Source organism: Dermacentor variabilis, chromosome 2 (genome assembly GCF_050947875.1).
Source record: "Dermacentor variabilis isolate Ectoservices chromosome 2, ASM5094787v1, whole genome shotgun sequence".
Lineage (NCBI taxonomy): Eukaryota > Metazoa > Arthropoda > Arachnida > Ixodida > Ixodidae > Dermacentor > Dermacentor variabilis.
In genome coordinates, this window is record NC_134569.1 from 41,658,476 (window position 1) to 41,674,149 (window position 15,674).

At 46.6% G+C, this 15,674-nt stretch overlaps 1 protein-coding gene across 1 annotated transcript in view; it reads right to left on the reverse strand.

Annotated features, from left to right (window-relative positions):
* Nucleotides 1-15,674, reverse strand: part of LOC142571698 (cell adhesion molecule 4-like) — a 344,797-nt gene that overhangs the window by 8,972 nt on the left and 320,151 nt on the right. The window contains exons 4-6 of the mRNA XM_075680234.1: nt 14,554-14,687; nt 9,026-9,233; nt 4,577-4,713 (exon numbers count right to left, since the gene is read on the reverse strand). Of these exons, the coding sequence (XP_075536349.1) occupies nt 4,577-4,713; nt 9,026-9,233; nt 14,554-14,687 (479 nt within the window). The remainder of the gene's footprint in view (nt 1-4,576; nt 4,714-9,025; nt 9,234-14,553; nt 14,688-15,674) is intronic.

Consider the following 15,674-nt stretch of genomic DNA (forward strand, 5'->3'; position numbering starts at 1 on the left):
TGTGTCTTGCCTAATCAAGCAAAAACTAATAAAAGCTGGAAAAGACGCTAAGGTCGGCTACGGTATCTCAGCCAACAGCCGTCCTTTGACAAGTACTTGCTAGATGGCAAAAAAAAATTACGTGTAAGCAACAAGTCGCTTTGACACAGCATGTTTTCATAGTTTTGTAAGCGCTGCTGTTTTATCCGATACTACAGGGAGTCCTTTCAGCACTCGTATAAAGGGAAACCACACCACAGCACTTATTAGTTAATAATATGGCAACTTGGTTACTTGGTATTATGGTACCTAAACGCAAAATTTTATGTAGTTGTGTTCACGCCGCTTTATATTGGTGTTTTCTTGGCTATGATCTCAGTGAGCTGCATTTGCTGCACTATTCGTGACTTTCATCATACGTACATCTGTCACGACGTAGGGATTTTCACCGTAGAAGATTCTTGAACTTGTTCAGTACGAACAGATTTCGAAAATGAAGGCGAAGCGTATGCTCTCTGTAACACACGAACACACAACACGCTTCATAGGAATTCAGTGACATATAATTAAAACAAAAAATGACTTATGAACACCTCTACATATCAAGTCAATAATTAGCCTTTAATCTATATATTGTGAAGCCGCAATGCTGGCAAAGTTCCGGATAAAACGGCGAAAGTATGAGGCGAGCCCAATGAAGCTGCGCAGTTCTTTTGCACGAAGTGGACGTGGAAAGTTGAGCACCGCGGAAATTTTATCCGGATCGGGCTGGATGCCGTCTTTGCTAACGAGATGACCCAGGACTTTAATCGTTGTGCTAGCGAAACGGCACTTCCTCGTGTTTAGTTGAAGTCCGGCATTAGAAAGGCATGTGAGCACTTCATCTAAGCGTTGGAGATGGTCCGTGAAAGTCGAGGAAAACACGACGATGTCGTCGAGGTAACATAGACAAGTTTTCCACTTGAGGCCGCGAAGAACCGTGTCGATCATTCTTTCAAATGTGGCGGGAGCATTGCATAGACCGAAAGGCATTACATTAAATTCATAAAGACCATCCGGAGTAGAAAAGGCGGTCTTTTCTTTGTCCGCTTCGTGCATTGGGATTTGCCAATATCCGGAGCGAAGATCAAGGCTGGAGAAATATTGCGCGCCTTGCAACGAATCAAGGGCGTCATCGATACGGGGCATCGGATATACATCCTTACGGGTGATCTTGTTTAGCGCACGGTAGTCAACACAAAATCGTACCGATCCATCCTTCTTCTGCACCAAAACGACGGGTGATGACCAAGCACTGGCGGAGGGACGTATGACGTTTCTTTTCAGCATATCGGCGACGTTCTCCTCGATGATTTTGCGTTCGGCCAAAGAGACTCGGTAGGGACGACGGCGTACAATAGTCCGGCCATCGGTGTCGATACGATGGAAGGCAACGGAAGTCTGTCCGAGTGACGAAGTATCCATATCGAAGGAGGCCTGGTGCTTCGTGAGCAATTTTAGCAACGCTTCATGTTGAGCAGCAGTAAGGTCAGGGCTTATCACGGAAGTAAGGGCAGATGAAGCAGATTTGTCTTGTTGAGGAAGAGCTTGCGAGGCGGCAAGAGGAAGCAGGGAGACTGGTTGGGTATCCACATAACAGGTCACTGCGGAGCCTTGAGGTAGGAGGATTGTCTCAGTGGTCGCATTTAAAGCGATGATTAACGCAGAGCTTTCTTTGAACCGCACCAGGCAGGAAGCGAAGACAATCCCACGGGCAAGACAGCGACCGTAAGGAGTGATGAACACGTCGCCATTGGTGATGTCCGTAGAAGAGAGACTTATGACTTGCTCGTGGCCGGGAGGCAGTACAGAATCGGCAGCAGTGAGAAAACGCAGTCGTGGCTCATCGGTACTCCCGCTGCAATGAACTGTCTCGCTCATATGGACTACACGTTGACGGCAAGAGATTAAAGCGGACGCTGACGAGAGAAAGTCCCAACCTAAAATTAGTTCATGAGCGCACGGGAATAAAATCGCGAACTTAATGTGATGACAGATACCATCAATGAAGACGCGCGCTGTACATTGGGCTGATGGTCGAATGATTGCTCCATTAGCCCCAATCAAGGATGATCCAATATAAGGCGTCTTCACTTTCCGCAGACGAGAGCACAGGTCCGCGCGCATAACAGATATAGTAGCTCCCGTGTCAATCAGAGCTAACAAAGGCACACCCTCCACAGACACCGATAACATGTTCGAAGGACGTTCAGGAGGACTTGGAGCACTTCGCGGCGATGCAGTTTTCCCTCCAAAAACTGCACTGGTTAGTTTTCCGGTCGCTGGACATGAAGTTGGGAGACAGGTCGAAGTGGCGAAACAGAACGTCGGAGCGGCGATGGGGAGCGGCGTCTCGAGGCACGTGTGATGAGTGCGGTGTTGGAGAAGTCGGCCGGAGATGGAGATCGGCGAACGGGAGGATTATCGTCATAAGTGCGGTAAACGCGAGGAGGTGGCTCATCGCGTTCAAAGGCCGCGTAACCCCGACGTTCGTCTTGCTGGCGGCGTCGGCAAAACCGGGAGATATGTCCTCGAAAGCCGCAGTAGTAGCAGATAGGTCTCGACGAACGCCAGGCAGAGTAGTAAGGTGGGTTCGCAGCTCGGGTGACTAAAGGTGCCAGGTGATCGTTAACAGGCGCAGGGGGTGTTATTGGAGACGGCGCGGCTGGCATTGCAGCAATCTGGGCGTAAGAAGCCGGTTGTGGGCAAGGAGAAGCGTTGGTATGCTGGGCGTTCTGCAGGGACGCCAATTCCTCCTTAATAATACCGCGCAGGTCAGTAGAAGCAGGTTGGACGTGAGCGCTGCTGCAAGGGGGTGAGCCGTGCGCTCTCAATTCCTCACGAATTATGGCTCGAATGATAGACCGGAGCTCAATACTGTTTGCCAGGGGGTTGTCGGAAAAGTCCGGTTGCAAGCGGATTGACTGCAGGGCGTCGAGGCGCTGACAGACGGAGACGACGTCCGACACCGTCGAAGGGTTTTGAGCGGCGAGTGCGTTGAAGGCAGTAGATCCGATACCCTTAAGAAGGTGTCGCACGCGATCAGGTTCTGGCATGGCACTGTCGACACGGCGGCAAAGCGCGAGGATGTCCTCAATGTACGAGGTATACGATTCGCCATAATGCTGGACGCGCTCAGACAGCCTCTTTTTCGCAACTTCCGAACGAACCGTGGGTGTGCCGAAAATCCGCCGTAGCTGCTCCCTGAAAGATGACCAATCACGGAAGTCTCTCTCATGATTCAGGAACCATGTCTTGGCTACTTGAGAGACGTAAAATGGCACGTTGTTTAACCTCGACGTCTCGTTCCAGTTGTTGTATTCACTGACACGATCGTAGTTGTCGAGCCAGTCTTCAACGTCCTCACCAGGCAAGCCAGAGAAGATTTCAGGGTCGCGATACCGGTTGTTGGCAGGGCTGGGATTGGGGGTGGCTGGCACTTGAACCGAGATGGTGGATGCTGCGGTCTGGTCTTGCGACATGGCGGCCTCTTGGCGTAAGCGGCGTCCCGAACGTAGCTCCAGGAGAGATCTTGAAGTGGATTGAGGTCGAAGGGATCTTAAAGCGCCTCCACCACTTGAAATACCACGGTTGAGACGACGCTTTATTCCAAGAAGGAAAAATGGCGCCGACGCAAAAACGAACACGAGCCGATGATTGATGATGACTTTGTACAGATGAAGATGAAGTCCGCATAAATGCTTACAATATTATAAAAGTTCACATATCACCATGGTTCGTGTGGAGTGTCATAGAAGTTCATGGCCAAAGGGGTACAGGCGTCGAGCAGGCTACGACTGAGTTATTCAGCTGGAGACAGGCGGCCAGATGACGTGACAAGGCGAAACTGGAACAAAGGCCAGGAAGATGCAGAGAGGCTGTGTTCGGTGCTCCGATGAATGCTCCAAAGGCTTCAAATGTTGAGCTGCAGGATCAGCAGAGCCAGGCAGGGGCAGGAGCCAGGACCTATCGGCCGCGGGGCTGCTTCTTCCGCCGCTGCTGCCTTCAGCTCTCCGCTTCTTGTCTCACAAATGTCACCCCTTCTCCGATATATAATCGCGCCACGAGGCCCTCCAATGTTTCTTTCTTATTTTTTTTTTCTTGACGTTATGCCTGTCCCGTTGCGCGATCCCGCTCGTGTGTTTGTCGTCGTCCTCTTTCCTTCGGGAAGGCAGCATGTGCGCCTCATGACAACATAACGAACACCTTTTTCACTTGCTTGTTTTCTTTCTTTCTTCAGTTGAGTTCCCGCGTTCACCTTTCTCTCTCTATGTTGTTACAGCTGGCTGAACGCTCTTAACAAACTGCAAGTCCCGTTGCTTTCCAACGTGTTTGTCATCGTCCTAATAAAGGTACCGCTTTGCCACATTATTACTTTGTATGTGGCAGAGCACGCTCTACAGGCACTGTCGTTCCTTATGGTGTAATATTTTTTCGACGAATATAGGGCTCAAGGAATTCGTTGCGAAACACAACGCACCTATTTATTGAAAGTCCCTTGCACCGGTATATTCTCAATAAAGAAGGGACACCTGTCTATTAAATATGGAGCACTTACCTCGTGATCATTGACGAACCATCGTAGCTCAACAGGGTGCTCTGTGATGATGGACGTGCAGTTGACATCGACATCGTCGCCAACTTCGTAGCGCGACTTCTCGCTGAGAATACGGGGGCTGTTAGACTCCTGGGGCGCTGTGGAGAGCATATAAAAGAAGAAAAGATGAAGCTGCCTCTCTTTTGAGACATGGAAAGCCGAGAGGTTCATGGTTATTAATGTGTTGTCGCCGCGCATGCAAGTAGTTGCCTTCTTTTACTCAATCCTCACTTCGACTCCCAGTCCCTGCTCCTTAATCCAATCCACGACTCCCCCTCCCCCCCACTCCCAATGCTGACCTCTGTTCAGGTATCACCAGCCAAAGCTAGAAAATGGCAATGCGGTCAGCACCAATATCCCTCTCTTCCTTTTTACTTATTTATGTATTTATTTATTTATTTACTTATTTATTCATTTTTATTTTTAATAAACAATAAATTACTACTACTAGAATTATTCTGAATTAGGCGGCACACTTTAAGCTCTAAAAAGAGTAATCAAATTGTAGAGATGGAATAATGAAACAGGGTAGGGAGCTGCTTAACAGCTACCTGCATGAAAATAAGTTGTTATCGCGATGTTACATTGCTAAGGCTAGTAGTTCTTTTGTGGCTAAGCCCTCCGTTTCATTAACAGTAAGTAACCCTGTTCCTATACCATTAACAAAAGCACGCTCGTGGTTATCGACGATAAAACCACCTTTGTTGATCGTAAACAACCACGAGCGTCCTTTGGCTTTATGATGTGACATTTTTTTTACTTTTTGTAGTTTTTTTACAGCCTATACAATAATCTCTACCACAGTTCAAGCCAATCAAGCCAATGTTTTTAGCTAAACGAGTGTCACTCACTTCTCTCCATGACGTGGTATTGCCTTTCTGCACGTGTGGCCCCATACGTCTAATGAAGCAAAAGTTCCAGTTGATAAACAGCACCGTCCCGTTCTCTCCTCTTTCATCTTAGTCGTGCTATTGCGTTGTATCTTCAAGCCGAAATAATGAAAATGCTAAAGCGGGAAAATTGGAGCAATTATAATGCAAAGTACAATCATGTGCTAATGCTGGAATTTGTAGAAGCTGTACTAAGCACAAGTTTTTGCCACTAGCATAAGTTTTATAATTTACAAATGGGAGGCAAAGTCTAGGAAACCACGGCACACAAGAAAACAACATTTTTTTAGCACAGCTGTGAAACGCGGAATTCTCTCAATTAATTACATTACTTGAACAGGCGCGTAGGCTGTACCCTTTGAATTCAGCCTGCTTGTCTAAGCTGCGAAAAAAAAAAAAAAATCTGACACCTGTGATCTCCACACTTTGTGCACGCGACTGTACATACTAATAAAAAATGTACTTTATCCCTTCGTACAATATGCATCAGGTACCGTTTCTAACTACATATGACGCTTAGCTGCGTTTCGTACTTTAAAGTAGTGCCTACTGTCTTCCTTCCTTGCATAGAATTATCAAAGGAAAGTTACGTCCGCAACAATTATTTGTCTTTTCAGCTGTACACCAGACAGAGGTTCTTGATATTTTAATTGCTGACATACATCAATCATTCTTTCTAGTGCATAGCGTACATTGTTGTAAGCTGTAAACGAAGTCATAGCTCTCTGGTCTCAAGAAACAAGGACAAACGACTGACAGAACAAAGTGTGTGGTAATTATACTTCTGAGAAGTGAGACCAAACTTATAAATGCTTTCGAACTATTCCAAGCGTTATATCTTACGTGATATTACATGGATTGAACCTTGCAATTCGATTCTAAATATATCGAATTAGGTGCGGTTATCAAAATTTTGTATTTTACAAAATGAAGATGGAATAAAATGTTCCTGTCTACAAGGTTTCCATACAAATAAACGCTCCCAAGGTTCTGCAAAAAGCGATATTTAAATTTTTTGTTAATTTGTATTCTGAAATGTACGTCAGTGGTGGCACAGTATATCCGGCTCGCCTAAGAACTCCTTACAGAAACGGCACGTACGCTGTGCCCATAGCCTTATATATATATATATATATATATATATATATATATATATATAGTTTGAAAAGGAAGCACCTTGTAAAACTATGAATCTTTGGCGATGTACACGCACATAAAAGGAAATACGCCTACATGCTAAATCGATCGAAATCAGTGCAGTATACTGGTAGCGTTGCAACTATTCCCGACTTGCATATTGTTTCCAAATAAGGCAATATTTTGTTATAGATTTGCGGTTCTTTACGTTTATTATACATGTCACGCAACTTCCATTTTTCTGGCTACGTGTACTTGTTTCAAAGCGAAGTGCATTTATAATAAGTTCTTATATACGTAAAAAGAAGCACAAATACATCGTGTAAAACTGAGACATGAGCCACTCTGTCATGCTTAATCGACTGAGGTAAATCTCGCGGACCTCCTAAAAGAGATACCGTATCTAAGTACACCGCATGCCAGTCGAGATCTTACTTCTTTGTCCACGAATGCGATTGTTTGTTTTGCTTCAGTCAAATAAAAGTTATGTGTCAATATGTTTTATTATAAAGAAATTTGTCATCTCAAAATAAACGATGACAGAAGTTCGTACACGTGGCCATGCCAGAAAAGCAAGATAGTATGCCCACAGCAGGAGCAAGCTGTCCACTCAACTGTTTAAAATCGATCGTACGCTTACGCAACTTGGCATGGTAACGTCCTCGGGCTGCGATAAATGCTACGATACGTGTTCAAAAAAAATTATGTCTCTCTTTATAACAATTTTTCGATTTTCCGTTCATAGAAGCATAATGAACTGGCGGCGATGTAGGCATAAGATTAACGGTAGTTATGACAATACGCGCTCTGGATTGTGCCTGATCCTGAATTAATTTGTAATAAAATGTTCAGAGATAATTGAAATAGAACTGAAATTTGGACGAGGTGGTAATTACTCCTTGTTAAACTGCAGTGCGCTCAAGATACGAAGGGGACAGGCACGTTTCACAGGTAGCGCCTGTCCTTTTTCTTGCCTCACCTATGTCTTTCGTCCAATGTCTCGTTTAATAACGTTTAGAGACAGTTCTTAAACGCCATCAACATTTTTATCCTCTGTTGATCATGGCGCACGCACGTACGTAGCTCTTACGTAAAATTTTCAGCAAATGATAAACCATAACATTGGAAGTCGTCGTAACCTAGCAACTAGCAGTCTGCAAATATGCAGTACTAAAACATTATGGTCAACTTTTCGTACACCCATGTACGTAGACGCAGCTCATAGAGCTCAAAATTAATACATGTAATGTACCAGGTTTTCGCACCAATTATAAATTACAAATGTCTTACAACCTGCCCCATGTTCTAAACACTTATAAACACACAATAGGATATACCAAAACTGAGCTGCGGAAATATTTTGTTGGAATGTGATTATATGTCTTTCTTATGTTTTGCTTGATTACTCTTACTATATGATTCTGCACATTTGTATGACCATTTGAGCGTTTCCATGTTCGATTTTATTGTTTAAATTGTTGTGCAAAGATTATTAGACTCTTTATGTACAACTGGTGAATGTTTGGTCTTTATTGACTAACTATTGTATGTGTGTCTGATTTCTGTACCACTCGTGTGCTACTGCTTGTAGGGGTTTTCTGGACATAGTCAAGCTGCTCATGCAGCTTTTTGCCAGAAAACCCTCCAGCAGTTGAACCTGGAAAATAAACTTATATATTTATACGTACGTACGTACGTACGTACGTACGTACGTACGTACGTACATACATACATACATACATACATACATACATACATACATACATACATACATACATACATACATACATACATACATACATACATACATACATACATACATACATACATACATACATACATACATACATACATACATACATACATACATACATACATACATACATACATACATACATACATACATACATACATACATACATACATACATACATACATACATACATACATACATACATACATACATACATACATACATACATACATACATACATACATACATACATACATACATACATACATACATACATACATACATACATACATACATACATACATACATACATACATACATACATACATACATACATACATACATACATACATACATACATACATACATACATACATACGGACGGACGGACGGACAGACAGACAGACAACTATAAGCAGTTAGTGAAATACAGGACTCGTAAAGAAAAGAAAGTGGTTGAAACATCAGACAGTGCAATCACATAATGTACAGGAACCCGCTACTGACATGCGCCCAAAAAGGAGGCGTGCAAACGCGTCACAGACAATACAAATTGGAGCTACAAACGTCTCACAATCACGACATGCACTACCTTGCTACCAGAGGCTGCGGCCTTTTCGGAGACCTTACCTCGACCGCTGGGCGGTCCTTTGTCTCCGATGACGAGCTCCTCGCTGCTGCGCGAATGAGCCTGTGTGACGAACGACGTGCACTTGAAGCGAATCACGTCGCGCGACACGTGCTCAGGCCGCATTTCGAAGTGCAGCGTTGTGGACGTGCTTTGCAGCCCGTTCTCGTGACGCGTCGTGCCAGCCCGTGTCTCGTACTTTGCAGGGACCTGCGCGACGGGAAACAGATCAATCGTGCACAGTTAGCCGCCCAGACATTAGAATTGTCAAAGGGAAATAAGAATTCTTAAGGGGCTGAATAGGAAACGTTTGTAGCGTTTACTTGTTTTCGGTGCGTCGGCTCGAAGGCAGAAGAGGACGAGGAACTCGCGTGCTTGGTGTGCCACTTGTTTACCGGTCACCATATGTTCGCCAGTGTGAATGTTAACATATATATTAATATGTAGCGTGACTGCATGCGTCACTCCATTACCTACACCTTGTATAGCTGAGCGACCCAAGTCGCTCTTTCCGGCTCTTATGTGCCTGTTTCACTCATGATAGCTTTCCATTCCCGCATTTCTGGGTCTTCGACGCATGTAGGATTAACTTATAACCATTAGACACGCGCGTGACAATCTAGTTGCAAGGAAGTCTGGTCCTAGTTATACTTTTGCGTTGTTGGCAGAACTGCAGTGAGTTCGGTTTGTTCAAGAGAGGTGCTGACTTGAATGAAAACCTGCAGATGCTAGCCTGGCTGCTCGGTACCAATCACATGACGACGAGGGAATCAAGACAGCCTCAAAAATGAATCCTGATCTTACTTCCAGATAGGTTTACACCAGATTACAGAATCTTAAAGGCCGAGCCTTGTTTCCCCACCGTTCCTATTTCTTCTCCTTCTTTCTTTCTCTCCCTCTCACGCCTTCCAACACTAAACAGATAGAAACTAACAACGAGGTCATGATTATCCGATGATAATGAAAATTTGTGGATATATTATGGAACACAAGAAAGCGAAGAACGTGGACAAAAGAAGCTTAAAACGTGTTTCCTTTGGAACCATTTGCGTATCTTTACTCACAAGCGCGATAATGATGCACCCTTCGTGTTTGTCCTTTCTCGTTTCGCGTATATTGTTTAGGCGTAATAACCATTTCTATTGATTCGACTGTATCTCATAGCAAGATTAATCAGAGGCTCAACCGGTAAGGCTACGAGCAAACAGTCGAGAGCTGGATCTGCAGAACTGCACCCCAAAGGCAAGCCTGAAGGCTATCCGTTATATTCTTCCGCTAGAATCTCGCCAGCACTCTTGAGATGCGTGCGACGGGGTGGGGATTGGCAGTTTTGCAGCGGTGCGAATGTGTATGCTGCCGCAGTCCGCACAAATCCACACTATCTTGCTCACGAGGATGATTCATTTAAAACAACGCAAGTTGTGACAGTCAAGGCAAGAAAAAATAAAAGAAGGGGTTGGTGGGAGCCGTTTGAGTACTAGGACTTCCTCACGCAAGGGGTTCGTTTGCTGGGATCGCGACAGGCCTGAGCTTGCTTGACGTACGTGTCGCGCGAAACGTGATCCTGCGAAAACCAGCGGTCGTGTAGGCAGCGATTAGCGTTACACGCCAGCCACGTGGAGCACGCTAGAGTTTCATGCCACACTCTTGCCGTGTTTTTCGAGTCCCATACATAAAAACGGATTTACGTCTTTGGCTTCGAGAACTCACGCCTTATCCCACATCTCTCTCTCCTCTCTTACCACGCCTTCCTCTTTATCCTCTTTACATCTTTCGTTAACCAAGTCACCACTCTTAGGGAAGACGATGACAACGTAACGAACAACCGGCCGAACAAAAGTGCTCACTCTGTGCATTGCCGCAAAATACAAGAGGCGCGAACAGACGTGGGGAGTACGCCAGGAAGAGAACCGACGAGTTTTAATAATGCATCTCGTTTGCTATAAATTAATTACCCGGAATCTCGCCGGGCGCGCAGCCCACGCCCCTTTCAGGCCCGTCGACCGCAACATTAAAGATAAGGATGCCCTCGAAGAAACCTCAGCGGCGGCGGTGCCTTTACTTCGCACCGGTGCTTCCCTAACGGCCCTGATTAATTATCGAGCGCTTCTTGTTGACCGCTCAGCGTAACCTCGGTGACAGACACGCGTACGTACGCTGCACGCCTACCCTCAGGTGCTAGGCCCGCGGCTTCCGCACGATTTCCCTAAGAACATCAGGCGTGCATGTGTGCTGGGCATAGATTGCGTGGAGAGAACGCGAATGGCATGGGACAGCGAGCGTTCCGCAAAAAGATCAAGCTTGGACGCTTTGGTGACGGGAGCGCAGCGGCGCATACACGTGAGACACTTAGCTGTTCGATAAAGGTGCGCACGCTCTACACTCGACCGCGCAGCGCTTTCGGTACGTCAGCGTCGGCCTGTCCACAAATTTCTCGACGCTTGTGAACAAATATCCGTGACAGCCTGATCGCGGAAGACATCAGTAGGGCAATTGTGACCAATCGCGAACCATCCTTATTAAGTGGCAAAAAGCTTTACTAAATCGCTCAAACGACCCAGTAACCTACGAAGTACTGCACGGTTTTGGTGACTCAAAGTATAGGGCCCGCATGAGCACGGGCAACCGCGCGGTGTGGCGTTGTTTCGGCCGCGTGTCCCATCTATACTCGCGGCGTCCGCGTGTTTGCGTGTAAGAGCGAACGTGGCTGCGAGGAAGAAAGGGAGCGTGATTGGGGGAGGGGTTATTTCGCAGCCCCCCTCCCGTTTTTCCTGCGGTGCCTGCTCTTTCGTACGCGGCGCGCAGACACGGCAGCTTGTGCAGCAAGGATGACGGAGCGCGCTAGCCGACAACCATTAGCCGCAGGAAGGTAAAGGGTGCGGGCGGTGAGTTAGCGCTGGCAGTGGCGCACACGCTGCTTGCTAGCCGAGCGGCGATCGGCGACCACACCCAAAACGCCGAACAAAGCCGACGGCAGCAGAAGCGGCGGCAGCTCGCTAGCACCTGGCCTGCCAGCGCCCCTTCTGGCCGGTGTGTTTGGCAGGGCTTAGCGCTGTCACTCGTAATTCAAGGCGAGTGTTATGGCGAGCGCTATGGGGGCGGCAGCCCGCCTGGGCGTACCGGACGGAGGCCGCTGCTGTCGAACGCGGAGGCGACTCAGTGCGCTGCCACGACAGCGGGCTTAGGGCGAGAGCGTCGTGACAGCTCGTGCAGACGACTGTGTGGCCGGAATAATGGATATTCATGGGGGACACACCAGCACGAACAATTTCAAACTCGAAAGTGCAGACAGGGTCCTGCAGTATACTCGTCTCGCTGTTTTTGGTACTCTATGTCAGTCTTAATAATGAATTTATTTATTTATTTTCTAACGCAAATCAACTACCGGGCAGCCACGCACATAGCGAGCTTTTTCAAGTCTTACGAAGAAGTGTCGGTCAGCCAGGCGCATCACCAGCATTTACGTACGGGGCCGGTGTTAGCTGCTCACAGGGTAAAACCTACGCAATGAGTTCGACCTCTTTCGTGCCCCGCACCCTGTAAATAAACAGCTAACCAATTTATTCATTTATTCGTGCTATTTTGGCCAGTGAGAGCAGACAACAAAGGTGGCCACGACACGACCGCGCTCCGTGCGCGGTTGGTGCAACCGCGCAAGCGTGTAGACGAGTCACATACGGTCTGCGCACGCGCATTAACGCCGACTGCATTCCGTCTGCCTTGCAGGGGCCATCTTTTCAGTCTGCTCTACTTCTAGCGGCTCGTTTCTCTTGCTGCTGTTGGGTACCGCTCTGTTCATCGAAGCACTGTTACAGTGTACGCACGCAGACGGTCACTGCTCTTATTTTAATGGCATTCCGTTTTGTCACCCGTAGCAGTCGGCTCCGAGATTCGTTTCTTCATGCGCGTCGTGTCAGCTTACTGCAATGCGCCTGCTCGCATCATGGTGTCTCGTCGCGAGAGTCAGACATGCGGGCTTAATCCAACATAATCCAGTGCAACCAAAAAGAAGAAGCCCTTCGCGTCGTTAGCGCGCCCGGACTGTCCATCCGAGAGCGTCCATTTCGCAACCCCACGGCGACACGCCAGCTGCCAGACGGACGGCCCCCATGAAAAAGCCCAGAGTCTGCTCGCGACAACCTTGTTATCGCGTCAGTAGTTGCGTTACGGTAGTGTAGCTTTTATTATTTTCGTTTATTGAGCTTAAGGAGAACCTGAACCTGCGGGATACGTAGGAGACATTTATGAAATACCTCTACTTTGTACTGCAGACATGCGCCTATCCAGCAGGACTGCACTTCAACGTATATGCACTTCCTGAGTTCGCCGTGAAACGACAAATAGGTGGGCGATTCGGAGGCGACTTACACCAGCTATGAATCCGCTACATATTTTTGTCCTGTCTAGCTTGTAGAGAGAGAGAAAGACACGGAGAAAGAGGTAAAGACAACAAATGAAAGGCAGTGAACTTAGCCAGTACTGTGACCGGTTGACTATCTTGCACTGGGGAAAGGGAAAGAAGAAATTAAGACAAGGGCAGAAAGTTAGGAGTCATCGAAGTCGCTGATGTATTGGGATTAGCGTTGCGTTACAGGCGGTTCTCATAGGTTCAGGTTTCCTTAAGCTACGTCTACTGAGGTGTTTTAAAGTATGGTTTTGTGCGCGGTCACGTGAATTCGGTAAAATCTTTGCTTTTGACTTTCTCTGTCTGACGTGCTGGCGTCATTTCAACGTGAACCGATATATTGTTTTTTTCTACCCTTCATTTGTTTAATAGGGGCAAATATCTTTAGACATTATGTAGATAAGACTGCTATCCGCTCCGCCAGACATTGCCCACTATTCTTGCTTACAGAGCTTTATTACAGTTATGATGTATCATTGTGTTCCGAAACTCATCTCGATTGGTTCAGTGCCTGTGATGGGAGGGCAAGACTGTCTTTCCAAGGATTGTGAAAGAGGTGAAAATATATGTTAAAACGCTGAACGCCAGCTTTTCTTATTTTTTTTTATTTCGGTGTAAGCAAATGTTGGGGGCGCTTGTCGAAGACGACGACCGCGCCTGTGCTCCGACGGGTAAAATGAGTACGAAGATTAAAGTCGGGATAGCAGAGAGAAAACAGTCTAAAACTAGGTGACAGTTCATAAATAACAATATGTAAGCGCAAACACACACACGTACCCGACAGAAGAAAGGAAGTGGACGGGGGACAAGCGCCTTTCGCAGCTATGTAACGAACTAGGCCCTGAGCAAATTGCTTTTAAGTTCATACAATATATAAAACACACACCAATATAGCTCCCGGTATGACTGACACACTGAAACACGAAGGCTGTAGCGAGGCAGCAAAACAACGCAACGATATCCTAGACTTTCGCATGATCCAGCGCTCTGAACTGCGCAATTCTTGCCATAACGGGCGCCACTCGGCAAGTCACGAGGCACGAAGGGGAATGCAGTCGAAATAGAATCGTTACGTGGCACCGTTTACAACGAGGAGACCAGTTGGCAACGCCACGCCGCACTTACGGCATTGTTGTTGACGAACCACTTGAGCGTTGCGATGGGTTTGGAAGGCCGAGAGTAGCAGGTGATGTTGACTTGGTCGCCCACCTGGTAACGGGGCTGGAAGCCTTCCATCAGTGGTCCTTCCTCGGGCAGCACTGTAAGACGGAAACATTCGAAAAAAATGTAAGTGAAGCAGGGTCGACAGTAATAAAATTGCACAATCACAATCGTGCGAGAATTACTTGTGTTGCCCATATTTGAAGGGTGAAATAATGCGACGGTGTTATTATTATTTATTTTTCTGAGCGATCTATATTTTTGATCTCTAATATCTTTACTAAATTTCTTAACCGATGCACAAACAGTGCCTCGGTTACATCCATGCAAGCATCCCTAGGGCCCGCTGCGGGCGACACGCAAGGAGCAGAATCGAAGGGAACGAACCTGTGAACGATATACAAAAGATTTCGCAAGCTAGGGCAAGTGCCGGCCAACCATGATAGCAAACATGGTGCTAGCGAAAGCGTTCGGCCAATGACAAACAACTTTCAGGAAGAAAGAGCTTTTCTAATTTGGCCCCCGACGCCTATGAGTTAAAAGGTTAATATATGCAACAAAACTTCGCAGGAATGGGCACTGTCCAGTCATGATGGTAACCAATACGGTAGCGAAAACAACCGGCCAATAAGAAATTGTTCCGATGAACAAAATTCTTCGTTGATACGAACGTTGTGCTCTAAGCCACAAAGCTCATCGTAAAAAAAAAAAAAAAAAGAGAGAGAAATCCGGGACTTGTATTTTTCTAGTATATATTTGGGAGGATTAGCCGCTAGGGAGATGGGAAATGAAAGAAAGTCAAATAAAATGTTTCGAAATCTGCATCGTGCAGAAACTGCGGCTGCATTTTCACAAACTTATTGTCCATCACCCAACGGTTGTTGTTTTCGGGTAGGTTTGGCTTCAGACCAGCCTTTCTTACGATCTTGTTCCAGGCCACATACAAAGCAAGTGCCGAGTACCTGACGTTGTCACAGAAGTTGAGCACTTGGGGTGCCTTCCTTGGTCGTCTTTCGTCGATCTCCACGCTTAGGTAACGCGTGGTGCAAGCATAACTCCAGCCCGAAGTATCCGAAGGGATACTT